Below are 27,513 nucleotides of genomic sequence, written 5' to 3' on the forward strand. Positions count from 1 at the left end.
TTTGTAAGCCTACAGTATATAATACATATCACATATAATATATGTTAATTGATTGTTATTGGTAAAGCTTCTGGTCAATAGTAGACAGTTTGTCTTGGGGAGTCAAAGTTATATGTGGTTTTTGACTGCCTAGGAGGTTAGCATCCCTAACCTCTGCATTGTTCAAGGGTCAATGGTATTTCCTTTTAAATTGCTCTTGATATGCAAACTCAGATTTCTTTAGAGATTTTAGTTAAGAGACTGAACTACCTGGCTTAGTGTAATAGGGTTGCAGAGGTATCCATATTTAGAGGGTGGGGGAAACTAATCAATTTCGGGTCTGCCCTACGTGTTGCAAGACTAGCAGAATCTGCCACTGACAACTTGGTTAGTGACCTCTGGGTGATGACCTGTGATTGGTGACTCGGTGGAGTGGAAACATCTTTGAGGCAGTTGAGTGGTGTGCGGGATTGTATACTTAGTCCTCAGATGAGACCTGAGAAGGATGCCTTCTCTGCCTCCGCATTCCTCATCCCTACAGGGCTGGATTTCTGGGAGATGGAGATCTTAGAGTATGTAAATTGCTGCAGCACAGCCCTGCATAGCCTTACAGGACTCAAGACCTGTTAAATTTTCTTCCTATTGCTCCCCCTTTGCTCATAATTTTGTGCTTTCCTAGTAAAGGTCCCAGATGATTCAGGTGAAGCAGACCAGCTCTAATTCATTCTGCCTCCAGGGTTTCCCCAGGATGGGCCTGGATACGTCCTCTTTTGAGATTGTAGGTTGAGGGCATGAAGTATTCCTACAAAAAAGCTGCTATGTTCTAGATCCAAAGGAAGTCCATGTATGAGTTATGAAGCAGAAAGACCGATGAAGAGATAAATGAAGCCAAAGGATTCCTGATTGTGGTGGGAAGCGGTGGACAGGGACAGCTTGAGGCTGGGGGGTAGTCAAGGGCCTTGTCTGATGCATGACTTGAATCAGATCACTTTTATGCTAGACAGATATCTTACATGATTTGGTTTAAACACATTGTTTCCGAGTATTAAAAACATATTTTATGTAACCTGTTTTCAACCTATAGCTTATAAAATAATATGAGTTTGGGCTTCATTTTACCAAGAAGACAGCACTCTTAGATCCTAAGGTCTGAAGACCACAGGGAGAGACTCCTACCATTCCCAAGCATTGCTTTTCCTTGTAGGATACCATGGTCATTGTTGATGAAGAGTCCACGGCATATGTATAAGAGACATATAATGGGTAGAAAAAGATGAGAGTAGCATTGAGGAACGGCTAGCAAATATCATATTTCAGCCTCTAGGTGCTGGTCTTCTCCTCTCTTCAATTTGCAGGAAATTGAGAGCCACACATGAAATGTGAAGTACAGGACAGCTTCAGATGTCATATTAGGGGTATGTTCTCTGTTCCAGAAATGCAGAGAAGGATGCTTTGAGGGTTGGATGCTGAAGGTTGCTCTTTATTTGTTGCCCACAAGCTTAGGAGTTTGAGGACAAATCCTCTCTGCAGCAGAAGCCCTGCACCATCACCTAGCTCTGAGGTCCCCAGATGGAGCCCCACATGCCTGCCTGCCTGCCTTCTGATGGTGCTTTGTGAAAACAAAAACTTCCCCTCTGACCTGTCCTCAGTTACCCTTGCCTCATGTCACTTAAAGCCATAAACTTATCACCCAGAAGTTCCCTCTGTCCCTGCCAGAGCCAGGGTAACAATATCATTCATGTCAAAATGTGGCCAGACTGGAGGACTGCAGACACAAAAGGAATTTCCAAAACAAGTTGTTCATGACCATAAGGGCCTTAAAAGAAAATGCATAGCAGGATCAAGATTGCCCATGGGAAGGAAGATGAGCAGAAATGCTTCTCTCTTCTCCTTTATGTTCTTTCCCAGAGAGAGAACCCAGGGGGAAAATGAACAGAGGGCATCTCTTCCCTCACCCGTACCTCAGGTTCATCATATCTCAGCCCTATGCCTGCTATTGCAGGCACTAGTTGTCATAGACTGAGAACAAAACTATGTCCCTCTCAGGATTCATTTTTTTTTTAAAGATTTTATTTATTTATTCTTGAGAGATAGAAGGAGAGACAGAGCCAGAGACACAGGCAGAGACATAACCAGAGACACAGGCAGAGGGAGAAGCAGGCTCCATGCACCGGGAGCCCGACGTGGGATTCGATCCCGGGTCTCCAGGATCGCGCCCTGGGCCAAAGGCAGGCGCCAAACCGCTGCGCCACCCAGGGATCCCTCAGGATTCATTTTTAAAAAAAGTTCTAGTGAGATTTTATTGAGATAAATAACAAATACACGATTTTACCAACCATGTTTTTTGAACTATATAAATTTAGCAGGGACTCTGGCTGGTATACTTGAATATACAGCAGAACTACTCTATGTAAGAAATATAGAGAAGTCCTCGTCTGAGTGCTCCATCAGAGGCTTCTGGGGGAAGGTATGGGTCAGCTCTGTGTTTGCACACTGCCCTAACTGCATGGATTGTCACTTCTCTGCCCTTGGAACCCTTATTACCTGAATATCCCACCCACTTCTATACGTAAAGGGACCCAACTTCGTTTCTGAAATTGGACATGGGGCTGCCACCTGGCGAATGAAAGTCATGTGGCTCAGGGCTTGGCTGGGTCTGGTGATTAAGCTCAGACACAAATAACACCTGGTTTCTGGAAAGGTTATCATCCCAGCATGAGGCATGGATACAGCTGCACACAACTCTTACTAACTGTAAATCTTAGGGATTTACAGCAGGTGCCATGAGGGGAATGCTTGTGATTTTCAGCCCTTCTTCGTATGAAGCAGTTTCTTGCAGCCCTTGTCGATTCTCTTCCATAGGATCTGCCTTTAGTTCGGATAGATGGGAGATCAATTTATGAATAAGAGGTTTGCACCTCAAGCCTCATTTCCCCTTAAGGCATGTCACCATGTAAAACACTTGGGCCCCATTCTGGGACATTATTTTGTTAGCTAAGGAAGATCCCTAAAGATGGCGGAATGGATAACCTGAGAGGAAAGAGGTAAGTCTTCAAGATGATGTTACATCTTTTTTCTAAGGGGAGTGGGACCATGTGGAGAGTGAACAGGAGGCATTGGAAGCAAGATGGAATGGGGTTCTGATTTGATAGGTTTGGCTCAAAGGCAAAGGGCAGCAAGTTGGCAGCATAGATTTTTCATTTATTGACAAAACTTGTAGTTAAACTGTATGGAATTGGGGGGCAGAAGGAAGAGCTAAAAGGGAAAAGGCACTTGGAATCCTCTCAAATGCCAGGAATAAAGCAGGAAAGTTGGTAGTGGGCCTACATCTTTCCCTACTCATGAATTTTACACATTTTCTGTTTAAATACATACTTCTCTACCCAGAGCTACACCCCTGGGGGATATATCTACTCCCCTCCTGTAGATTTGGTCCAAGAATCACGAAAAAAATGCAGAAAGAAATCTCAGCACTAGACTTGCCTGGGCAATTTCAGAGTATTTGATATTGTGTATCTTTGATTAAATTTGGAAACATTTTGACCATTATTTCTTCAAATACTTTTTCTGTCTCTGAGACTGTTTATTTCTTTCTGCCAGTCCCTTTTCCTGTTTTTCAAATTGGATAGTTTTTATTCATCTGTCTTCAAGCTCATACAGTCTTTCCTCCAACTCCATTCTGATATCAAGCCCGCCCAGTGACTATCTTATTTCAGATATTGTATTTTTCAGTTTTAAAAGTTGTATTTAGTTATTTTTAGACAGTTTCTATTTCTCTTATGAATTTCCTACATTTCAATTGATTATGACCTTAATTTTTATAATTTATAATTATAAAAATAATTTTATAATTTAGCACAGTTAGAATGGCTGCTTTAAAATCTTTGTTTGCTAATTGTAACACTGGGTCTGCTTGAAGTTGATCTTTAGGATTATTATTATTATTATTTATTTATTTTTTATTGAGACTGGGTCACATTTTCCTGTATGTATGTCAGTGATTTTAGATTGATCCTGTACATTGTTGAAGTTATGTTGTAATGACTCTGGATTTTTTTTTTTTTTTACATTCCTCCAAAGACTTTATTAATATTACAATTTTTTTTTAAGGCAGATAGGTGGTAATTTGATTTGATTCAAGATGCAAACTTGTGTCATAGGTAGCAGCTCCAATCTCAGTTCAGGTTTGTTTTTTTTTTTTTATTTATTTATTTATTTATTTATTTATTTATTTATTTATTTATTTATTTATTTTTAATCTCTCTCTCTCTCTTTTTTTTCTTTCTTTTCTTTTAAGAGAGCATATGAGCAGGGAGAGGAAGAGGGAGAGAGAGAATCTTAAGTAGGTATTGAGCCAAACCCGGAGCCTGATCTCACAACTCTGAGATCATGACCTGAGCTGAATTCAAGAGTCAGACGCTTAACTGACTGAGCCACCCAGATGCCCCATCATTTCAGTTCTTTATCTTTAGCATGATTGCTTGAAGTCACCTCACACATATAAGTTCAGTGGGAGACCTGGGCCCAGTTTATGTACAGAAGCTAGAGCTTCTTGTCTTGGATTTTTTCCTTTCCAGGATTTCTTCCTTATTTTCCAGCACCTGTGGTTGCCTCAAACTTGGTCCTATGGTTCTTCAGTCAAACATGAGAGGTATTCTGTTCACATTATGGCTGCTTGGATTGGCACAGACTGGAGCCTGCCGCCAGACTAGAAGCTTTTGGAAAAACAATGATCCCACCACAAAATGGAAATTTACACAGAGGCTCATGCAGTACCATTCCCTTCTTCTACTTGTTGGCTTTCCTCCAGAATATGCCTATCTTGGTTGCTCTTTAGTGCTCACAGGTAGTTGTTCTGCATATTTTTGTGTAGAGCCAAAGTGAAGTGGTGACAGATGTTAGTATCAGCTCTAGTGGGCATAGAGTTGATGAGAGAGTAGAGCAGGAGATAGATACTGTAGTATTTGATTCCTGGAGGCAAGTCCTTAGAATCCTGTCTGTCACAGCACAGACAAGGAGGGCTCAGTGTCCTGATCAGGATCAGGGGCATGAATTAAGCCCTGTGAATCAGCCTTGGGATCTTTCTCAGTGTGCTGGGCTGGGATCCCAGCCTGCCTGTGATGACATAATGGTTTTCTTAGAGGGTGCCTTGTAACCTTGGGAAATGTTGGAATTATGTGCGGAAGACATGAAATCAAATCAACTGACAAAAAACCCAAATTCTGCAGTGGAGATTGAGAGAGGAGAAATAATGAGGAGGAGAATCACAGAAATTAAGATGAGTCAGAGGATGGTTGTTTTAGGACAGTTCAGAAAGATAATGGCCTGAAGAGCAGTAGACTGGATTTGGAAGCCCAGTGGGACTTGGGGGTCCTGGGCTAGAGTGAAGGGTTAGCAGAACCACATTTGATGGGGGGAGTGGGAGGTGAGGAAGGCAAGTCTGTGTGTAGACAACCCTGTGTGGAAGAGAGAGGAGAGAGGAGTGGGCTCCAGTGAGGGTTGTGTCACTTTGTCACTTAATTTTTTTCCTTTAAAATTGGGAAAAACTGAAGAATGTTTAACTACTGAGAAAAAGGAACCAGGGCAGCCCAGGTGGCCCAGCGGTTTAGTGCCACCTTCAGCCCAGGGGGCCTGATCCTGGAGACCTGGGATCCGGTCCCATGTTGGGCTCCCTGCATGGAGCCTGTCTTTCCCTCTGCCTGTGTCTCTGCCTCTCTCTCTCTCTCTCTCTCTCTGTCTCATGACTAAATAAAATCTTTAAAAAAAAAAAACAAAAAAAGGAACCAGTAGGAGGAAAAGGCTAACACATAGACTAGTATACAGACAGGTCCCTGAGAAAGAGGGAGAGAATTTAGGATAAGGGTGAAGACAATGGCATTGGGCAAGAGGAGCAACTCTTTTTATTTTATTTTTTATTTTTTTAGATTTTATTTATTTATTCATGGAGAGACACACAGAGAGAGAGGCAGAGACATAGCAGAGGGAGAATCAAGCTCCCTGTGGGGAGCCCAATGCAGGACTTGATCGCAGGACCCTGGGATCATGCCTTGAGCCAAAGGCAGACACTCAACCACTGAGCCACCCAGACATCCCACAACTCTTTTTAAAATGGATTTCACTTAATTGATTGATTAATTGGACACACTAACAAGTACTGAACTTTTTGGGGATAAACATTAATAGGTTAAAAAAAAGTATTACCTGGCCTCTTTATCACAGTGAAAATCTGCATTTCCCACTTCCAGTCTCAGGACCCTAGTTGGCCATTACGTTATTTCTTCATTTGTCAGACTCTGGTCAAACATCTTCCTTCAGCTTCGTCTAACTCTTGGAAGTTAAGTTGTTATGACTTTCCCAGCAGGGCCACTTTAACCTTTGCTTAACTTGAAGTTTAACTCTTGGCCTTCCAGACTAATATAACTTTTATGGCTATGCATCTATAAGAGACTTAACATCTTTGACCAATTTTTTTTCTTGGTTCATAGTCGCAAGGGGTACAGGGACTAGGTAGGGAATGTAACACAGGGAGACAAGGGAGTGTTCTTAAAAAAAAAAAAGCTACTAAATTTGAGCAATTTCTGGGAAGAATAAAATACTTTTCTCTTACATGACCTTAAAGGCTGTAAGATTATGTGAGATTGGGGACATGCAGTTATGTTGTGGTTAATGGTCGATTTCAGTGAATGTTCTCAGCATAAAAACATAATGAGGAAACATATATTCTAATCAAATTCACTCTTAAACCACAGTAAATACTTTGGGTGGGGTATAAATGAATTACACTTTTATTTTTTAAAGAGATTTTATTTATTTACTTGACAGAGAGAGAGGGAGAAGACAAGCAGGGGGAGTGGCAGGCAGAAGAAGAGGGAGAAGCAAGCTCCCCACTCAGCAGGGACCCTTGATTCCAGGACCCTGGGATCATGACCTGAGCCAAAGGCAGACACTTAACTGACTGAGCCACCCAGGTGCCCCATGAATTACACTTTAAATTTAAAACTTTACCACTCTAGAAATAGATCACCCCCGTACCCCGACCCCAACTCCGACAAAGATCATTTGCTTAATTTGTTGATCAGTAAATACAACCATAAGTGTACTTTCACAAAGAAACTTGAATTTTGTACCAGAAAGGGAGATTTAGTTAACAGTTTCACTTTTTAAACACAGTGAGCAAGGGTTTTGCTTTATCAGTTCTTGTCTTTGAATAACCAACTTCAGGATAGCCCACGGGGCTGGTGAGTTTGGTTGGCATTTACCTACTCTTTTCCTATGGAGATGGCAGGAAAAGCATAAGCAGGTTTTTGTTGTCATTGAGCTTGGTGGGCCTTGCAGGAAGGTTCTTACATCCTCTCTGAGGGGGAATTAGATTCCCTTACTAGCAATAATAGCAGAAAAGGAGGTCTCTGTGCGAAGGGTCCCAAAGCATGGCAGGCCTGTGACTGGAAGGCACTACTGGCTGTTTTGGGGTTGGGAGTACTCTGTAGGGCAGCTTGGACATTCAACTCTGTTCTTCTTTGCTTGCCTTAGATATATGTTGATACTCCTCGGAAATGAAGAGGGCTGAACCCTTGAGTTGCCATCAGTGAACACGGGTTTATATGGGGATGTGTGGTCCCAGGCTGTCTCCACCCCTTTTTGGAGTGAGGAGAGCTCACCTCTCCTTGGGAGCACACTTTCTGAGGAAGGCCACCTTGCAGCTCTGCAGCCTAGGGCTGTCAGTTCCTAGTTCTCTGCTGCAACTGGTTAAGCATTAAACAGATACCAGCATGAGGCACTTGTACACTCAAGAAGAGTAGAAATATGGAACTGACCTTTGGATTCTTTTTTAGCCTGTTCCCTCCATAAGCCCCAGTTTATACAGAGTCAGCTTCCAGATGTGTCAGGTCACTCAGCTTCCTCTTGCTATTTGCCAATACGGGGCCCATGGGAAGGGAGCCCAGGCCGAAGACCCTATAACTGCTGCTGAGATATATTTTTAAATCTACTCAGAGGGAGTTACTGGGAGTTCAACTGAAGCATCTCCCATTTCCCCCTTAGAGCCCTAGAGAGACCAATTCTCCTGCTTCCTAACTCCCTCCTCCCATCCCACCAAGCACTTTGGGCCCTGGTTTGGGTTTATTCACAACCACGTGTATAATTCATGCAAGACAGGTTACAGTGGAGCGTGTTACCTTTGTTAGTCAAGCATGGCTCAGTAATGCTGCTCCAGATTTTGGCCGGGAAGTAGGTTTTATTGGTGTTTGGGCCTGATGTTTTCCTGTCCGGAAACCTCCCCCTTCTCTTGGCGAGGTTGTTTTGGCAAGCACCATCAGGGAAAATCTCCCTTCCACTTGTCCAGTTGGATGAATGGGTTCCAAGCAAAAACAGGCTGTTGTGTAAATCAGAAGCCCTTGAGGGGAAATGTTTGCTTAAAAGAGTTTGCATTTGAACAGTGGGGAGTCAAGACTGCCTTGGGAGACAGTGCAAGCCCAAGCTGAGCCCTGGCTCTACCAGCATCGTTGCTGGTGATAGTGCAGTTAGTAGCTTGGAATTTCTGTAACTGTAGGATGTTCTGGGAAGGGAGTACTTCTTGTCTAGTTGAAGACCATCATGCTTTTTTTGATCTATTGTTTTCATATTCCCTGAAATCATGGGAGCACTGATACCAGAGAGCTGAGACGTGAAAGACTCTGTGTCTTCATCTATTGTGCTGCCCTCTAGGTTTTCTCTAGGATCAAGTAGAGGAAGGCAATCATTATCCACAGGAGAAGCTATTGGGAGTGCAGAAGAGGAGGTGGTAGTACCTTAAAAATAAAAGTTAGCCCCCCAGCCAAGTGACTGGGGTGGGAGAAGAAGGTGGAGAGAGCAGGCACAGACAAGAGGCCTTCTGAGTGGTTCAGTATGTTTGGAGTGGAGTGTAGGCTGGGACGGAGGTGGGAGATGAGGCTGGGGAGGAAGGCAGAGGCAGGTCCAGGAAAGCTTATATACCATGATAGAAAGTCTGGCTTTATCTGGGAGATGTTTTTCAGCTGGAGAGTAAGATGATTTCATTTTGTGATCTCACTTCAGAGAGTTTATTCTGGCTACGTTATATGGGGATTAATGTAGAAGTGGCGGGAAATGCAGCAGGAAGTCCAGGTAGTAAATTGTCACATGATTCAAGTGAGAAATGGTCAGGGTCTGGACCAAGGGGGAAAGACAAACCAATGAGATGGAGTGGGGGCTGCACTTGGTGAGTGATTATCTGGAGCAGCAACAGGACAGGTCCAGGGTGGCATCTAGGTGTCTGACTTGGGTGAGAGGGGAATGGTGGTACCCTTTGTGAAAGTGGGAAACAGAGGAGGAAGAGCGATTAGGGGGATAGAGTAGAAGATGAATTCTCAGCAAATGTCTGTAGAATTGGATTAAATGGAAACCCTTAAGAGCCTTCTCCTGGGTCAATGGTGTGTATTTATTTTCCTTTTAGGAGAGATTTTGGGCCTCACAAAGTGTTACCTGTGAAGATCTACCAGCCTGACAAGTTCATCCCAAGTGAAGAGAACATGGATCTGCTCACAACATATAAACAGGATTATAACCCCTACCCTGTCTGTAGAATGGGCTCCATCAAGCCTCGGGACAGTAAATATGCATGTGGTGACAAGATGGAGTGTCTGCCTACTTACAAAGGTGGGAGAGTGCTTGAGGGGCAGGTTGGGGAAGGATAGGCTGAGCCTGTGTGCAGGTCAGGAAATGGGTTTTACAGGCACACCCTCTGAGCACAGGGGTTGGGCAAACTGCATCCTGTGGGCCAAATCTGGTCTACAGCCTGTTTTTTAGAGCTGGAGAGCTAAGAATGGTTTTTAAATTTTCAAATGATTAAAAAAAAATCAGGCTATTATTTTAGGAAATGTGAAAATTACATGAAATCCAAACTTCGGCATTCATAAGTACATTCTGTTGGAGCACAGCCACACTCATTTGTTTACACATTATCCATGGCTGCTTCTGTGCTATAGCAGTGAATCTGAGTGGTTGTGCTGGAGTCTGTATGGCCTTAGACATTTAATATCTGGACCTTTTATAGAAAAGATGTGCCAACCCCTGCCTTAACTTGCTGTTGGAATTCTACATTGGGGAAGTGTTTCAAGTTTAAGTTAGGTTCCAATTCTGATTGAGTGACTGATTCATTCATCCATTTCAGAAATTATGGAAACATAATGTACATATAGGAAAACATACAGATCTTAATTTTACAGACCAGTGAATTTTGAGTGAACACATTTCTTTAAACAGTGCCTAGATCAAGAAATACAACATTGATCCCATGTAGGATAGAAGATTATGCTAATAGGCACCATGAATTAGTTTTACCTGTTTTGTACCTCATATTAATGCAGTCAATTCATTCTTTTAAGAAAAGATTTATTTATTTGGGGGGGGGGGGAGAGAGAGAGAGAGAGAGAGAGAGAGAGAGAGAGAGAGAGAGAGAGAGAGGATCTCAAGAGACTCCATGCTGTGTGAGGAGCCTGATGCAGGGCTCCATGAGATCATGACCTGAGTGGAAACCAAGAGTCGGATGCTTAACCCACTGAGCCACCAGGTGTTCCTAATTCGTTCTTTATTGAGCATCTGTTACATCACAGGCCTGGTATTAGGAGCTGTGAAGGAAGCATAATGGCCTGCCCTGACTTAATAGTCCTATAGGAGAGATGAGATATGGAGTGGTAGGTACAGTGAAAGCAGTGTGGCAGTCACTCTGTGGAGCACAAGCCACAGGCTGAGACCATGGGAATGGAGGCCAGTTTGTAATCCCCAATTCTTCTGCAATAGGATGCACGAGGGCACATGGTAGCCTTAGGAGTGTATGTTCAACTGCTCATGTAACATGTTTGTGGATTTCCAAATGACTGTGCTAATAGTTGCTTTTATTTTGTCAAGCCACATGTTTAGGCAGGTGGAGGTGGGGAGGCACGAGAGGATGTGGGCATCCTCCTGAAGCCCTCCTAGGGGCTCTAAATCCATCATTCCGAAGACACCACACATGGCCGAGCTTCTCTGCTTCTTCCAAGAACTTGGACTCTTGTCATTTTTCCACTGCATCTTTCATATTGTTCTCTTCCATTCTTCCACTATTACCTTCTGTCAAGCTGCATTTTGGACATTGTCATACCCTGAAATGGCTCCTCCTTTATGTACCCCAACATCCAGTGCTCCCAGTTTTCTCTCTTAACTATCCCCATCAAGACAGTTTTTGGCCTCATTGGGATCCCCTGTCCACTGGTGCCTCAGCCTCCATCTCCCCGTCAACCCCTCCTGTGTCTGTGCCTCATGTAGCCTATTCTCTGATATATCAGTGCAGCCCAGATTTTGCTCCATCTCTCCTCTGTCCGTTTGTTGCTTCCTGCCAGCGAAGCCCCAAACCTGCCTTCTCCATGTCCACACCTGGCATATACCTGAGCAAGTCTCCAATCCTGTCTGCTTTTATCCATTTTCCATAGAAAGGAACTAAGGAGGTCTTTTAAAAATGGCAGTATGATCTGAACCCTTCTCTGCTTAAAATGCAAATAATTACTATGGTTCTTAGGATAAAATCCCCAATCTTTTCCACCTTCTCTGGTACCTTGCAGATTCTGGTATATCCTCCAGGTGCCCCTCTGCTCTGGCCACAGGACCTTCTCTCAGTTTCTTTTCTGCATTTCTTTTCTGTCTCCAGGCACATTGCACATGCTACTCCCTCTTTATAGAGACCTCTGCCCTTCCGTGTCTAGCACTCATCCTTCAATGGACAGCAGAAATATCACACCATTTGAAACCTTTCTAGATCTTATCCTTTATCAGACTATGTCATCCTTTTAGATGCTCTAAGAATGCCTTGTACTCCTCTGTTTTGTAATCCATTTTGTAACTTTTTGTTGTTGTTTTGCTTAATGTTTGTCTCCTTGGCCAGGCTGTAATCTCTAGGGTGGCAGGGATCTGTCTTTTTCTTTGCTAGCTACCAGCAATAAGGCAGCTTTACAAAGGAGTCATTGCAACCAGGAGCATGGTGGGGTGGCATTCTGGCCTCTAAAGGACTTCTGCAACTCCCTTTCCATCCAGTGTTTAATGGGAGGCAAGAAAGGGAGTACTGTGGAACCTGAAAAATGGAGGAAGGAGGCACAAACTAGAATGAACCCTTATCTCTGACGGGAAAGGGAGCAGGGACTCTGGTAGGGTTTGTTCAGCTACAAACTCCCCTTTCCTTTACATACTCCTTTGGGTCCCCTTGATTTTATGAATCATGGTGGAGTTTGAGCCTCTTCAGTACAAGTGCTTGCTCAGCTCATTTCCCCCCTCACCTTGTTCTAGGTGAAGAGAGAGGTCTGGGAGTGAGAAATGCTCTTTGTTTACTTTAGGGTTTGGCAAAGATGGAGTAGCCCAGTGCCATTACTTAAAGAAAAATCCTCTCTATTCCTCCTGACAAAATGCTTACCACTCAAACACACAATATAACCCAAAACAATAATTGGATATATTTTATGTTTTAATCTGTCTCCTATTCCTCCCCTTCTCTAAATAGTTACATCTCGCATTGCTCCCTGCAAACCAGAGAGTAGTATTCTACTGCTAAAACTGAATCATAGTTAACTTTTCCCTACTGATAAAGTTAAAATTGAGAAAATTCTATTTTATTTTCCATTAAAAAAATTGACAGCTATTAACTGCTTACCTACTTATACAGAATTAACAAACAAATACTAGTTAGTATCAGCAGGACTGCTCAGAACCAGGCATACTCAGATGAGGGAGGAGGTTTGTTCTGGCTACGTATGCACTTGGGGTTGGAATTCATAGTTCTCCTCTGAAATTCAGATTTTAAAGCAAGTCAGTATTTACCCAAAGGAAATGCTTCCGTAGTTAGATTTGACCAATAGGCACCAGTTTGCTGTCTTGATAGTCTTTTAGAATAATACTTAACATATTCAATTAATGTACATAGTTTATTTGTTGCATCTCTTCCCTATGATATGATGGCTTCCAAAAGTGGGCTGTGACTGCTCAACATTCCTATCATTTTGCACAGGTGAGAGCACAACAAAGGCATGTTTAGTGAGGAAATAAATGAATGAATAGTCTGGATGGTTGTTTACAAGGCTCCAGGTGACACAGTTTGGTATTAGATTTATACAAATACCCATCCGGTCTATTACTCTGGGTCTTGGCTAGTAGCAGGAGTGAAGCTCAGGGAAGACTCAGGACATTTACTCTGTTCTTGGGTTAGTCCTATAAAACCTCATGCATGTGTTGAGGGGGCCTCACCCTTGCCTTATCACTTGGTGTATCACCTCTAAGGAAGTCTTTTCCATAGCAACCTTCATAGTTTTATGGACATACATTGATTCTCCTTCCAAAGGAGAAGAAACACCAAAGCCCAAGGTCATTAAATATGTGTATTTCAATGGGTGCCACCTAAATCTCTATGTTCCACTTACTGTAGTTCTACAGGAAAAATATGCAAACTTTTTTCTTCTCTTATGGCCAGCACCTTTACTGGAGTCCAGAAAACCACCATTAAATATGCTCCAGCAGCACAGCAGCATTTGGTTGTAATTTTGACATTTTCAAAACACAGTGCAATTGGAAAGATTGAAAGTGTAATTACTTGATGCTCAGCTTTAGGTTTAGCTAAGCTTTTTTTAAAGACACATTATTGAATGGAATCCCTTCTAAAGAGATTCTTGCCAATTACCCACATGACACCCTGGCCCTGAAGGGCTTTACTGATGGCTTTTCAGGCGTGTACATAGTTTGTCATGTGGAATTCTGAGGTTTTCAGGGTCCTATGGAGGTTTTTTTTGTAATACATGTTGGGTGGAGGAAGTTAGGAGGTTGGATAATTATGTGGTTTTGACTGTATTGTTGGGTATCAGAAATCACATGAGACAACTTCCAGCCTAGGAACCTGTTTTCTTAACACTTCATCCATCACAGAAGAGGGCCAGAAAAGCCCTGTCCTACCCACCCCCACGCACCTTGAGGCAGTGTGTAGGCATCTACAGGTAGATGCCCCCATTTTAGTGAGGTCTGAAGTCTGAAAGGGAAACATGTGGTTTATATTCAGCAAGATGGTTCCCTCTAAGGCCCCCTAATGCTTTCAAGATGCTGATAGAGCCATTAATGGCTCTCAGAGAAAGATTAGATTTTCAATTAAAATGAGGCCAATTTAAAATAAATAGTTGGTAGTATTATTGGCCTAAAATAAACTTAAGAGTGTGCCTGGGGGTGGGGATGTCAGGACCTCTGGAGTGGTGGTGGAGTGAGGAGCTTAGTAAATCCTCTTCCTAAAAAGCAACAATAAAACTGGACAAAACAATAAAACCCAGCCATTTTAGGGCTCTGGAAATCAACTAAAGGCACACAACATATTGAGAAGCATTTATTCAAGAAAAACTGCTAAACCATCATTATAAAAAGTGGGAGTTTGTGGTGTTTTATCCTAGGGCTGCTTCCATCATGCCACCTCCCAAGTTTGATCTGTGTGGTGGTTCTGCCTGGGAAGGCTGGGCTGTAAAAACTAATAGGTCTGCTGCGAGTTGGGAGTAGTGTACATACCCAGAGGTTTCAGTAAAACAATTGTGATCTCAGTAGCAAAAAACCAAAAAACAAACAAACAAAAAAACCAGTGAAGACAACTTCTGCAGCTAGTCTGGGGTTGTGGAATTTGTTGGGGAAAGCAGCAGACCAGCTAGAAATCTAACAAGGAAATCTAGAGAATGGGAAAGGCCTCGATAAGCTCATACATGTTCCTTGTGGTCTAGAAGACTGCATATGGGCCAGGCAGTATATAGGCTCAAGAGAGCTAAGAGACAGGGCCTAGTTATCTACTCATCTTCCCTGGCTGAAGTCCATGCCTGGTGCAGGTACAGAGGAGACACGAGAAATCCCAGAAGAAACTAAAAGCCAAGGCAGAGCTGTAAACTGTTTGATCTTTCACTGTGTTCCCTAACCTACACACAGATTCGTTAGCAAAGGGTGAAAGCCTTTCTGGATTAAGGCGTTTAAACATAACTTTTGATAATCATTGGCTAATTACTAAACAGTGCTAACACAGGGTGACTTTCAGGAATCTTGGCTTAAAAACAATTAAAAAGAGAATCTAAGCAAAACATCAGTGGCCATACACGGTTGGGGAGACAAGACTCCATAGAATTAGTGCAAGCAAGTCACGAAACAGCAAAAACTGCTCCCAGTGGGGTTGGAATCCAGAGTTGCTATAGCATATTATCTGAGATGCTGAGTTTTTTTTTTTTTAAAGATTTTATTTATTTATTCACGAGAGAGAGACACAGAGAGGCAGAGAGTTTGACATAGGGAAAAGCAGGCTCCTCACAGGGGGCCTGACGTGGGACTTGATCCCCGGACCAGGATCACGCCCTGAGCCAAAGGCAGAAGCTCAACCACGGAGTCACCCAGGTGTCCCTGTTGAGGTTTTTTAAAAAATTTTTTTTAATTTTTAAAATATTTTATTTATTCACGAGAGAGAGAGACACAGGCAGAGGGAGAAGCAGGCTCCATGAAGGGAGCCCGATGTGGGACTCGATCCCGGGACTCCAGGATCCTGGGCCTAAGGCACCAAACTGCTGAGCCACCCAGGGATCCCCCCTGTTGAGGTTTTAACAAAAAATTATAAGGCATAAAAAGAAACAGGGCAATATAATCTATGAATAGGGTAAAAAAAAAGCAGTAATAAAAACTACCTCTGAAAAGGCCCAGATATTAGACCTAGCAGACAATATTTTAAAGTGCTTATTATAAATAAAGAACAATAGGAAACCACGTTTATTTTTAATTCTCATTTTTTTAGAGGGAGAGAGAGCATGTACACCTGTGTGAGACTGAGTGGGGATGGATGTTAAGGGATGGAGGCAGAGGGAGAGGCAGAGAGAATCTTAAGGAGGTTTCATGCACAGCACAGAGCCCAGTGCAGGGCTTGATCTCATGACCCTGTGAGATCATGACCTGAGCAGAAATCAACACTTGGACGCTTAACTGACTGAGCCACCCAGGTGCTCCAGGAAACCATGTCTAAAGAAATATAAATATTATAACAATTTTCCTATCAGAGAATACCAATAAAAGGAAGCCATAAAAATCAAGTGAAAACACTGGAGTTGAAAGGACAAAATAAAATAATTATAGGGACTTAACACCAGATTTGAACTGGCAGAAGAAAGAATCGGTAAAATTGGGCATAAATCAACAAATATTATCCAATCTGAAGAACTGGAAAAAATTTAAGAAAAATAGAAACTCAGACTTGTGGGATATCATCAGCTATACCAACATACTCATGATGAGAACCCCAGAAGAAGAAAAGGGCAGAAGAAATATTAATCTACATATCCAAGAAGCCTAGTCCAAATAGAATAAATAGAGACCTATATTTAGTCATATAGTAGTCAAACTGTTGGAAACCATTCCCAGATAAAGACTAGGAGAATTTGTAGCTAGCTGACTTGTCTTACAAGAAATAAAAAGGAAGTCTTTTGGCCTGGATTAAGTCTGAATGGTAACACAAATCCACATAAAGAAATAAAGAGCACTAGTAAAGGTAAACTAGTAAAGATGTAGGTAAACATCTACTTTTTCTATTTTAAAAAACAATGAAAGAACAAATAATTATAAAACCATAAGGATTATACCAGGAATGCAAGGTAGTTTTCACATCAGAAAACCAATTAATATAACACATTAATAAAGGATGAAATAAGATGATTAATAGACACAGAGAAAATATTTGGCAGTATCTGATAACCATAAAATCTCTCAACAAGCTAGTATTAGAAGGAAACTTCCTCAGCCTGCTAAAGGGCATCCACAGGAAACCCGATAGCCTATATCATACTTAATGCAGAAAGACTGAATGCTTTCCCCCGCCCAAGACTGGGATCAGTCTAGATGTCTGCTTTCACCCCTTCCATTCAACATTGTACTAGAGATCATAGACAGTTACATAGTGCAAGAAAAATAAATCAATGCATCTAAATTAGGAAGAAACAAAACTGTCTTTATTCTCAGGCAATATAATCCTGTATGCAGGTATGTAATGTATTTCTGTATATTAATATTTGCCACCTGAATATGAAGCTAAGAAGAAAAAAGTTCTCTTCCCAATAGCTTCAAAATTAATAAAATATTTGGGATTTTTTTTGAAAAAGAAGTGTAAGACTCATACAGTGAACTTCAAAAACAGTGCTGAGAGAAATATATAACTAGATGGTGAGACAATCCATGTATATGGGTTAGAAGATACAATACTATTAAAATAGAGTTGCTCCCAAGTTGATCTAAAAATTCAATGCTATTCCTTTTTTTTTTTAAATTAATTTTTATTGGTGTTCAATTTACCAATATACAGAAAAACACCCAGTGCTCATCCCGTCAAGTGTCCGCCTCAGGGCCCGTCACCCATTCCCCTCCAAAACCCGCCCTCCTCCCCTTCCACCACCCCTAGTTCATTTCCCAGAGTTAGGAGTCTTTATGTTCTGTCTCCCTTCCTGATATTTCCCAACATCAATGCTATTCCTATCAAAGTCCCAACACTGTTCCCACCCCTCAGAAATTGGCAAGGCGATCCTAAAATTTATATATTAAATTGAAATAAACCAATTGCTAGAATTTTGTCTTTTTGCACAAATGATACTGGGACAATTGAATGTCCACATGCAAATAGATGAACTTAGACTTTTACCTTACATCATACTCAAGAATCAGAAATGATCAGAGACCTGAAAATAAGAGCCAAAACTATAAACCTTTTAGACTAAGACAGGAAAAACAATTTCATCTTATAAAAATTTAAAACTTCTGTGTGCTTCAAAAGACACCATTAAGAAAATAAGGCCGTAAGTGATAAATGGGGGAAAATACTTAAAAATCACTTATCTAGTATAAGATGTGTATCCAGAATATGCAAATAAGATGTAACTTAATAGTAAGATGACAATTTTTAAAAAAATGGGCAAATAACTTGAGAAGACATTTTACCAAAAACATATGAATGGCTAATAAACACATGCAGAGGTATTCAACAGTGTTTGTTACTTTAAAATTTTTTTAATGTTAATTGAAGTATACAGTTGATATATAATAAATTAATTTCAGGTGTATAATATAGTGATTCAATAATTATATACATTATAAAATTCTCATCATGGTAAGTATATTATATTATGAACTATATTCCCTACACTATACTTTGCATCCCTGTGACTTATAACTGGAAGTTTGTATTTCTTAATCTCCTTCACCCATTTTCCCAAGTCACTACCCTTTTGGCAACCCACCAGTTCTCTGTATTTAAGAGACTGGTTTTTGTTGTTTGTTTTGTTTTTCAGATTCCATGTACATGCAAAATCATATAGTATTGTCTTTGACTTATTTCACTTAGTGAAATATCCTCTAGGTTAATCCATGTTTTCACACATGGCAGGATTTCATGCTTTTTCATGGGTAGTATTCCACTGTGTATATATACCACTGGTATCTTTATTCATTCATCTATAAGTAGACACTTGGGTTGCTTCCATATTTTGGCTATTGTAAGTAAAGCAATAAACATAGGGATGCACATATCTTTTCAAATTAGTGTTTTTATTTTCTTTGGGTGAATACCCAGGAATGGAATTATTGGATCATGTAATATTTCTATTTAAAAATTTTTGAGGAACCTCCATAATGTTTTCCAGAGTGACTGCATCAATTCACTTAATTTGGTTGAGTTTCCACCAACAGTATACAAAGATACCTTTTTTTTCTCTATATCCTCACCAACTTTTGTTTTTTTTTTTTTTTTTTTTTTTGTATTTTTGATACTAGCCATTCTGACTGGTGTGAGGTAATATCTTATTATGGTTTTGATTTGCGTTTCCCTAATGATTGGTGATGGTGATGTTGAACAATTTTTCATGTGTCTCTTGGGCATCTATATGTCTTCTTTGGAAAAATGTCTATTTAGGTCCTCTGCCCATTTTAAAAATTGAGTTGTTTATTTTGCTATTGAGTTGTATGAGTTCTTTATATATTTTGGTTAATAATCTCTTATTAGAAATATGATTTGCAAATATCTTCCCCTATTCTGTATGTCACCATTTCATCTTATTGATGGTCTTCTTTGCTGTACAAAAGCTTTTTAGTTTGATTTCGTCTCAAGAGATTATTTTTTATTTTGTTTCCCTTGCTTGAGGAGACAGATCCAGGAAAATCGTCCTTAATTTGTTCAAGAGATTGCTGCCTATATTTTAGAAGTTTGATGGTTTGAGGTGTCACATTTTGGTGTTTAATCCATTTTGATTTATTTTTGTATATGATTTAAGAAAGTGGTCCAGTTTCATTGTTTTGCATGTAGCTATCCAGGTTTTCCAGAACCATTTATTGGAAAGAGTCTTTTTCCAATTGCATTTTCTTGCCTCCTTTGACATAGATTAATTCATCACGTATATATATATGTCTGGGCTCTGAATTCTGTCTATTGATTTGTGAGTCTATTTTTGTGCCAGTACCAAAATGTTTTGAACACTATAGTGTTGTAGTAATCTTGAAATCTAGAATTGTAATAGATTTAGCCTTGTGTGTGTGTGTGTGTGTGTGTGTGTGTGTGTGTATAAGCAATGAACTTTTTATTTTGTTCAAGTCTTTTCATGTTTCTCTGTTTACTAAATGGCACTCGAGTCTGCCTAAGACAAAAATAGTCAATCCAAAGGCAGGCTTAATCACAAACTATTAACACTATTAAGGGGATCTTGCAATTGTGCTGGATGCAAGATCAGTTATAATAATACATCGCTCAAAATAGAAACAAAAGCTATGAAATATCTGAAAATTAACTATATAAGAATAAAAATACTTGGGATTTCCAAAGACAAAACTTTAAAACTCAAAGGATATTTGAAATCATATGAATAACAGAGAGACAGTCCATGCTTGTAGGTTATAATTTAATATGACTATGTTTGTTTTTTTCTAAACTATTCTAAAAATTCATTTCATTCCCAATCAATATTTTGTTAGGTTGAAGATGTCTGATAAGTAAAGGACATTATGGTAAGTTAGTAGACAGCTGACAGAACTGGAGGATATTTGCCATTCCCCAAAACAACAATAAACTAATATTGTGAATGTGTATGCAAATAAGCAGCAAGAAAATATAAGGTAAACCAACAGGAAAATAGGCAGAGACTGTGGTTTTATACAAGAAAGATAAAGACTAATTAGCATAAGAAAGATGTTCAAAACCTCATGAGTAACCAAACAAGTTCAAATTGAAACAAGAGAACAATTTGTACTTGTTATATTAGCAAACATCAGAAAGCTGGGTCATGTCCAATGCTGTAGCTTCATAACATGTGGTAACAGTGAAGACTGTTACAGCCACTCTTGAAGACTAATCTACCATTTCTTAGGCAAAGTAATAAATTACATACCTGCATATCTCCTGGGACAGCATTACCAAACCTAGGAAATCACAAAGCAATTCTCTCATAACTTTGTAGAGTGGCATACATGTTTACTGCAGTGTCATTCATGGCGGCAAGTGGTAGGTTTGGGGGGCAGCCTGGGTGAGACTAGTCCAGAAATCAGCTAGTAAACTGGAAGGTGGAAGGTGTCTTCATGGAGTTCCATACAGCTCTCATAATAAATCAGATGTACATTCAGCAGTGTGAGTAGATCTCAAAATAATAGGCATCTTCATCTTTAGCTCTCCCCTTCTTTTCCCATGTCCACTCTGTCCACTCTGTGCTCTTGTTCTTCGCTCCAACAAGTACTGGGCAGCAACCACGAGTCAGGCACTACCCTCACACACCATGCCTCCACTTCTGGCTGGGTCCCTAACCTTTTTCTTTCTCAAGATTGCTTTGGCTGTTTGGGTTTGCATTGTGGTTCCCCAAAGATTGTGGGATTATTTGTTCTAGTTCTGTGAAAAACGCTATTGGTATTTTGATAGAGATTGGGATGAATCTGTAGATTACTTTGTGTAATATGGACATCTTAACAATATTCTTCCAATCCATGGAATATCTTTCCATTTGTGTCATTAATTTTTTTCATCAGTATTTTATACTTTTCAGGGTACAGGTCTTTTGTTAAAAGATCTCCTTAGTTAATTTTGTTCCTAGGAATTTTTTTAAAAAGATTTTATTTATTTATTCATGAGAGATAGACAGAGGGAGAAGCAGGCTCCATGCAGAGAGCCCAGCGTGGGACTTGATCCCGGGTTTCCAGGATCAGGCCCTGGGCTGAAGGTGGCGCTAAACCGCTGAGCCACCCGGGGCTGCCCAGGAATTTTATTTGTTTTGGCACACTTGTAAATAATGTTGTTTTAATTTTTCTTTTTTGCTACTTTGTTATTATTGTATAGAAACACAACTGATTTCTGTGTATTAATTTTGTTTTCTCTAACTTTACTGAATTAATTTATTCTAGTAGTTTTGGTGGAATCTAGGATTTTTTTAAATGTATAGTATTATGTCATCTGCAAATAATGACAATTTAACTTCTTCCTTGCTAATCTGGATACCCTTTATTTCTTTCTCTTGTCTGATTGCTGGGACTAGGGTTTCCAGTACAATGTTGAATAATAGTGAAAGAGTGGACATCCTTCTCTTATTCCTGGTCTTAGAGGAAAATCTCTCAGGTTTTCACCATTGAAGATGATGTTAACTGTGGATTTTTCATATATAGGCTTTATATATGTATGTATTTATGAGGGAAGTATGTTCCTTCTAAACCCACTTTGTTGAGGTATTTTTTTTTTTATCATGAGTGGATGTTGAATACTGTCAAACGCTTTTTTTTTTTAATCTTTTGAGATGATTATATGGTTTTTATTCTTTTTGTTGATATGGTGTTTCATGCTGACTGATTAGTGAATATTGAATCATCCTTGCATCCTTGGAATAAGTCCCAGTTGATTATGGTAAGTGATCCTTTTAATGTATTTTTGAATGTGGCTTGCTAATATTTTGTGCAGGATATTTGTACCTGTGTTCATCAGGGTTTTTTCATAGTGTCTTTGTCTGGTTTTGGTATCAGGGTAATGCTTCAAAGAATGTGTTTAGACACTTTTCTTCCTCTTCTATTTTTTTGGAATAGTTTGAGAATAGGTATTAGCTGTTCTTAACTGGTGGAATTCACCTGTGAATCCACTGGTGGTCCTGGGATCTACTTATTGCCATTTTGTTAATTGTTTTCTGGTTGTTTTTGTAATTCCATTCCTTTCTTCTTCTCTTGTGGTTTGTTCTCTTCCCTTGTGGCATGATGGCTTTCTTTCTTTAGTGCTATGCTTGGATTCCTTACTGTTTATTTTTTTTGTGTTATAAGTTTTTGGCTTATGGTTATTATTGGGTCCATATACAACCTCCTCTGTGTATGGCGGGCTATAGGACAATTTTAAATTGGTGATCACTTCAGTTTGAATACATTCTAAAAGCACTAAATTTTGCTTCCCCACCTACATTTTATGTACTTGATGTCATATTTTACACCTTTTTATTTTGTGTATCCCTTGACTAGTATTTTGTGGATATAATTGGTCTTACTACTTTTGTGTTTTAACCTCCATACTGGCATCATAAGTGATTAATATACTACCTTTACTATGTTTCCTTTTACTTGTGAATTTTTTTCCTTTCATAATTTTCTTCTAGTTGTAGCACTTTCTTTCCACTTAAAGAAGTCACTTCAACCTTTCTTGTTAGTCTAGGTTAGTGGTGATGAACTCTTAACTTTTGTTTGGGAAATTCTTTCTCTCCTTCAGTTCTGAATGATAGCCTTGCTAGGTAGAGTGTTCCTGATTATAGGTTTTATCCTTTTATTACTTTGAATATATCATGCCATGCTGGCCTGCAAAGTTTCTGCTGAAAAATCAGCTCACAATCTTATGGGGTTTCCTGGTATATAACTGATTTCTCTTGCTGCTCTTAAGATTTTTTATCTTTAATCTTTGAGATTTTAACTTATATGTCTAGATGTGGACCTCATTGGGTTCATCTTGTTAGGGGCTCTCAGTGCCTCCTGAACCTGGGATGTCTATTTCATTCCCTTGATTAGGAAAACCTTCAGCTATTATTTCTTCAAATAGATTTTCCACCCCTTTATCTCTCTCCCCTTCTCTTGGGACTTCAGTAGTGTTAACTTTATTATGCTCAATGATGTTGCAGATGTTCCTTAACTTATCCTCATTTTTAAATATTCTCTTTTCTCTTTGCGTTTTGCTTTGTTGCTTTCATTCCCTACCTTTCAGATTATTGACCTATAAGAATAGGATACTTGTTCTATTGTTGATTACTAATCTGTTGTTGATTACTTTGTGGTATATATATATTTTTATCTTTTTTTAAAAAAGATTTTATTTATTCATGAGAGACAGAGAGAGAGAGGTGGAGACATAGGCAGAGGGAGAAGTAGGCTCCCTGTGGGAGCCTGATGTAGGACTCAATCCTAGGACCCCAGGAACACCACCTGAGCCGAAGGCAGATGTGCTCAATCACTGAGCTGCCCAGGTGCCCCCATGGTATATTTTTAATTTCAGTTATGTATTCAGCTGTGATTGTTTCTTTTTAGTTTTTTAAAAAATATTTTCTGTCTCTTTACTTAAGTTCTCACTGAAAACTCTTCTCTAGGGTCCAGTGAATATCTTTATGACTTCTACTTTGAATTCTCTATCTGACATGTTGCTTATCTCTGTTTTGTTTAGTTCCTTTTTTTTTGTGGTTTTTGTCTAGTTCTTTCTTTTGGGACATATTCCTGTGTTTCTTTCTATTACCATCATGAATTATTGGGGAAGTGTAAATTAAGCTGCAGTGGGATACCACTAAATGCCTACTATAGTGTCTCTAATGAAAAAAAAAAAGTGTTGATAAAGATGTGGAGGAATTAGAACCTTCACAAATTGCTGATGAGAATGTAAAACGGTACATCCACTTTGGAAAAGTTTGTACTATCTTAAAAAGTTAAAAATAGTTTTGCCATATAACCTAGCAATTCTTCTCTTGGTATATACCTAAGAAAAATGAAACATATATTCATACAAAGACCTGGCCATGACTGTTCAGAACAGAAATTTTCCCAATAGCCAACAAGTAGAAACAACCCAAATATTCATCAGTTGTTGAATAAATAAACAAAATTTGGTATATCCATATAATGTAATATGACTCGGCAATAAAAGGAGTGAACTAATACATGCTGTAACAAGGATGAATCTTGATTGTTATGTTACATGAAAAAAGCCAAATGCAAAACACTATATATTGTGCCATTATATTTATATAAAATGTCCAGAAAAGACACACCTATGGAGACCAATAGCAGATTGTGTGGTTGTCTGGTGATGGCAGTAAAGATTAACTGTAGGTGGGCTTGGTTGATATTTTTGGGGTAGAAATGTTCTATAACTGGATTTTGGTGATGATTGTACAACTCTGTAAAAGTTACTGAATAATTAAAAAAATGTAAGATGGTGCATTTTGTGTTATACAGATTAGATCTCAGTAAAGGTGTTTTTAAAAAGTGTACCTATGGACTCCACTGATATTGGCTATATATAACCAAGGCTCCTTAGAGGCTGCTTTTGTTTCTAATGTTTGTAAAGCTGTAATCAGGAGAACTCCCTTCAGATTCAGAGTGTTTACTAGAATTTCATATTGGTTACTTTTTAGATCTGGTAATTTATGGACACAATGGGGGCAATGTAGGACCTGGGTGGGAGCCCAGCATTATGGAACCAGTATCGAACAGTTTGCTGATTTTTAGTTTCAAAGCTGTCCTTGGATTTGTATGGGGAAGTTACTTTAAAAGGATCCTAGTGCAATTTGAAGACAAAACCTCCTCAGGATTCATGGAGATCATCTATAGGGAAGATTTTTATTTGGGTACAGGCCTCACATTATCTTGGCCATGCCAGTCCCACAGCAAAGGTTCCCCTCGAGACAGATATCCTCTAGATACATGGACCGATTCTTTACATTCTTTAAATATTCTGAAATTCTTCTGCAAAAATTCTCTGATTATTTTTCATTAGTCTTTTCTTTAACCTTTATTCTCTCTAAATGTATGGTGCTCCTAACTGTATTATAGGCTGTCAGAAGAGCATGACTTTGGAGTCAATCATATGGTTTAAATTCCAATTCTTAAGTTCCTAGCCATGTGGCTTTAAGAAAAGTTTCTTAGCCTCTCTAAGTCCTGCTCTTTAAAATCTGTAAAATAGAGATAATTATACCCATCACAAAGGGTTATGGTAAGATGAAACAAGGTCATGTATGGAAATCCCTTAGCACAGTTAGCTGGTATATAGTGTTCTCTGATTGTCAGAATCAGATAGTGGAGTGGGTACAGAGTATGGATTTTGGATCCTGATTTGTAGCCCTTCTTTTTCACTTCTAGCCAAGTGACCTTGGGCAAGTTCCCTAAGTTCTCTGTGCCTCTGCTTCTGCATCTATAAAATGGGCATATTGAAAGCACCTGATTAGACCTGTCCACAGGTTAAATGAGTTAATATAGGAAGTATTCAGAATATTAAGATATTAAGATATCACATGATAATCTCTATGCAGGTGGCAGCTGCTGTTCTCTCACCAGCCAATACAATGCCTTATTCCCTTGGGGCAGCATGTTTGATTTATGTGGGTTAAATGTGTGGGTTATAGGGATACAATCATGGTCACTCCAAGGTTGAAAAGAGAGGTCTACTTGGTCTGGCTGGTGGCCCACCAGTGGTGGCTTGTGAATCCCCTTTCTCACTACACCATGTGCATCTTCTCTTTCTGTGCTGATTCAGAGTGGGCACCTCCCCCATAGAGGAACAGAACTATTCTTGGTTCAAGGTACACTGGTGGTTGACTCCTCAGCTGGAATAAAATCCTTAGATCCTCCCATAGCTGTGGACTCTCTAAAATCCCTGCATGCAGCATTGTGGGTTATGATGAGACTCCTATAAATATATCTGTTCTGCATACTCACTTGCAAATCCTATAAAGTTGAAGTATGAAGCCCTGGGTTGAGGCAGTGGAAGGGATTTACTCTAGTCTTCCTTTGTTTCAAGGACCATCTCCCTGGAGACTGGTTTAAGGCTTTGGGGCCCTTTAGAATACATGTAGGTTAAGTGGCCTTGATTTATAAGTAATTACCACTTCTGTTTATTTTCAGCTGATTACTTACCTTGGAACCAACCAAGACGAGAGCTGCTTCGTCCAGAACACCATTACCGGCCAGCATCAACCAGGTTTGATAGTAGAACTACACACCAGGATGACTATTCTGTAAAGGGCCTAGTGAACACCATGAGCTGTAAGCCCTTGGCCATGCCCAAGCTCTGTAACATACCGCTGGAGGATCTGACTAATTACAAGATGAGCTATGTGGCCCACCCTATGGAGAAGCGCTTTGTGTATGAAGCAGAGAAGTTCAGACCCTGTGAAATCCCCTTTGAAAGCCTTACCACCCACAAAGAATCCTACCGGGGCCTGATGGGAGAGCCAACCAAGAGCTTGAAACCTCCAGCCAGGTCCTGTGGTTTAGACACGACTTTCTCTAACACCACCGAGTTTCGAGATAAGTACCAAGCGTGGCCCACACCCCAGATATTCTCCAAAGTTCCTGTCACTTATGTCCCTCCTGAAGAAAAGATGGACCTTCTGACAACAGTGCAGGCCCATTACACATACCCTAAAGGTGCCCCAGCTCAGTCCTGCCGACCGGTGCTCTCAGTCAAGAAGGGTGGCCACTTTGAAGGCTCCACTACCACCAAGGATGACTACAAGCAGTGGCCTGGCATGCGCACAGAGATAGTCAAGCCCGTTCCCCAGTTGAACATTCCCACTGAGCCCTTGGATTGTCTGACCACTATGCGGGCCCACTATGTGCCCCACCCACCCATCAATACCAAAAGCTGTAAGCCTTCCTGGGTGGGCCCCCGAGGAAATATCCCCGTGGAGGGCCAGACCACATACACCATCAGCTTTACTCCCAAGGATGTGAGCAGGTGCCTGGCTTCATACGCTGAGCCCCCTGGCTACATCTTTGAGGAAACAGATGCTTTGGGGCACAGGATATACAGGCCAGTTTCCCAGACAGGCTCTCAGCACGACAGCCGTCTTTCTGTAGATGATTCAGAAAACCCTAACCAGCGGGAATTGGCAGTGTCAGCCTGATATTTAAAAATGGTTACTTAGAAATTGCACAATACTTTTAAAAGCAGGTGATTGAGAGTTATTCATTGGCCAAAAAAGAATTCCCCAAGATGGGGGAAAAAAAAAAAGAGTCTTCTTCATCATTTTCAGGACACTTGAATAAAATGAGAATCGCTTGACTCAACGAAAATGACATTTAATCACAGGCTAAGTATTCCCCTTAACCCTCCCTTGGCTTCTCCCCCACTTTGGTCCCTTACCTTGTTCTGATGGAATCAAAGTTGGTCTCAAGGGTTCTTCTCTGAACCAGAAATATTTTATTGATGTAATCACTGTATGAATTGACATGATAATTAACCCTTGCCAAGTATGAAGTGCTAAAGAATAAATTTTATTTTTGGGGGAA

At 40.2% G+C, this 27,513-nt stretch overlaps 1 protein-coding gene across 2 annotated transcripts in view; it reads left to right on the plus strand.

Annotated features, from left to right (window-relative positions):
• The window catches only part of SAXO1 (stabilizer of axonemal microtubules 1), a 28,507-nt gene extending 994 nt beyond the window's left edge, over positions 1 to 27,513 (plus strand). The window contains exons 1-3 of one of the 2 annotated variants that reach the window (XM_072728196.1): positions 4,544 to 4,825; positions 9,428 to 9,630; positions 26,125 to 27,503. In XM_072728196.1, the coding sequence (XP_072584297.1) occupies positions 4,725 to 4,825; positions 9,428 to 9,630; positions 26,125 to 27,128 (1,308 nt within the window). In that variant the 5' untranslated portion in view covers positions 4,544 to 4,724 and the 3' untranslated portion in view covers positions 27,129 to 27,503. Of the gene's footprint in view, positions 1 to 4,543; positions 4,826 to 9,427; positions 9,631 to 26,124 lie in introns of those variants that run through there. The other variant, XM_026001302.2, reaches the window with a different exon arrangement.

The sequence above is a fragment of the Vulpes vulpes genome, chromosome 12, assembly GCF_048418805.1.
Source record: "Vulpes vulpes isolate BD-2025 chromosome 12, VulVul3, whole genome shotgun sequence".
Taxonomy (NCBI): domain Eukaryota; kingdom Metazoa; phylum Chordata; class Mammalia; order Carnivora; family Canidae; genus Vulpes; species Vulpes vulpes.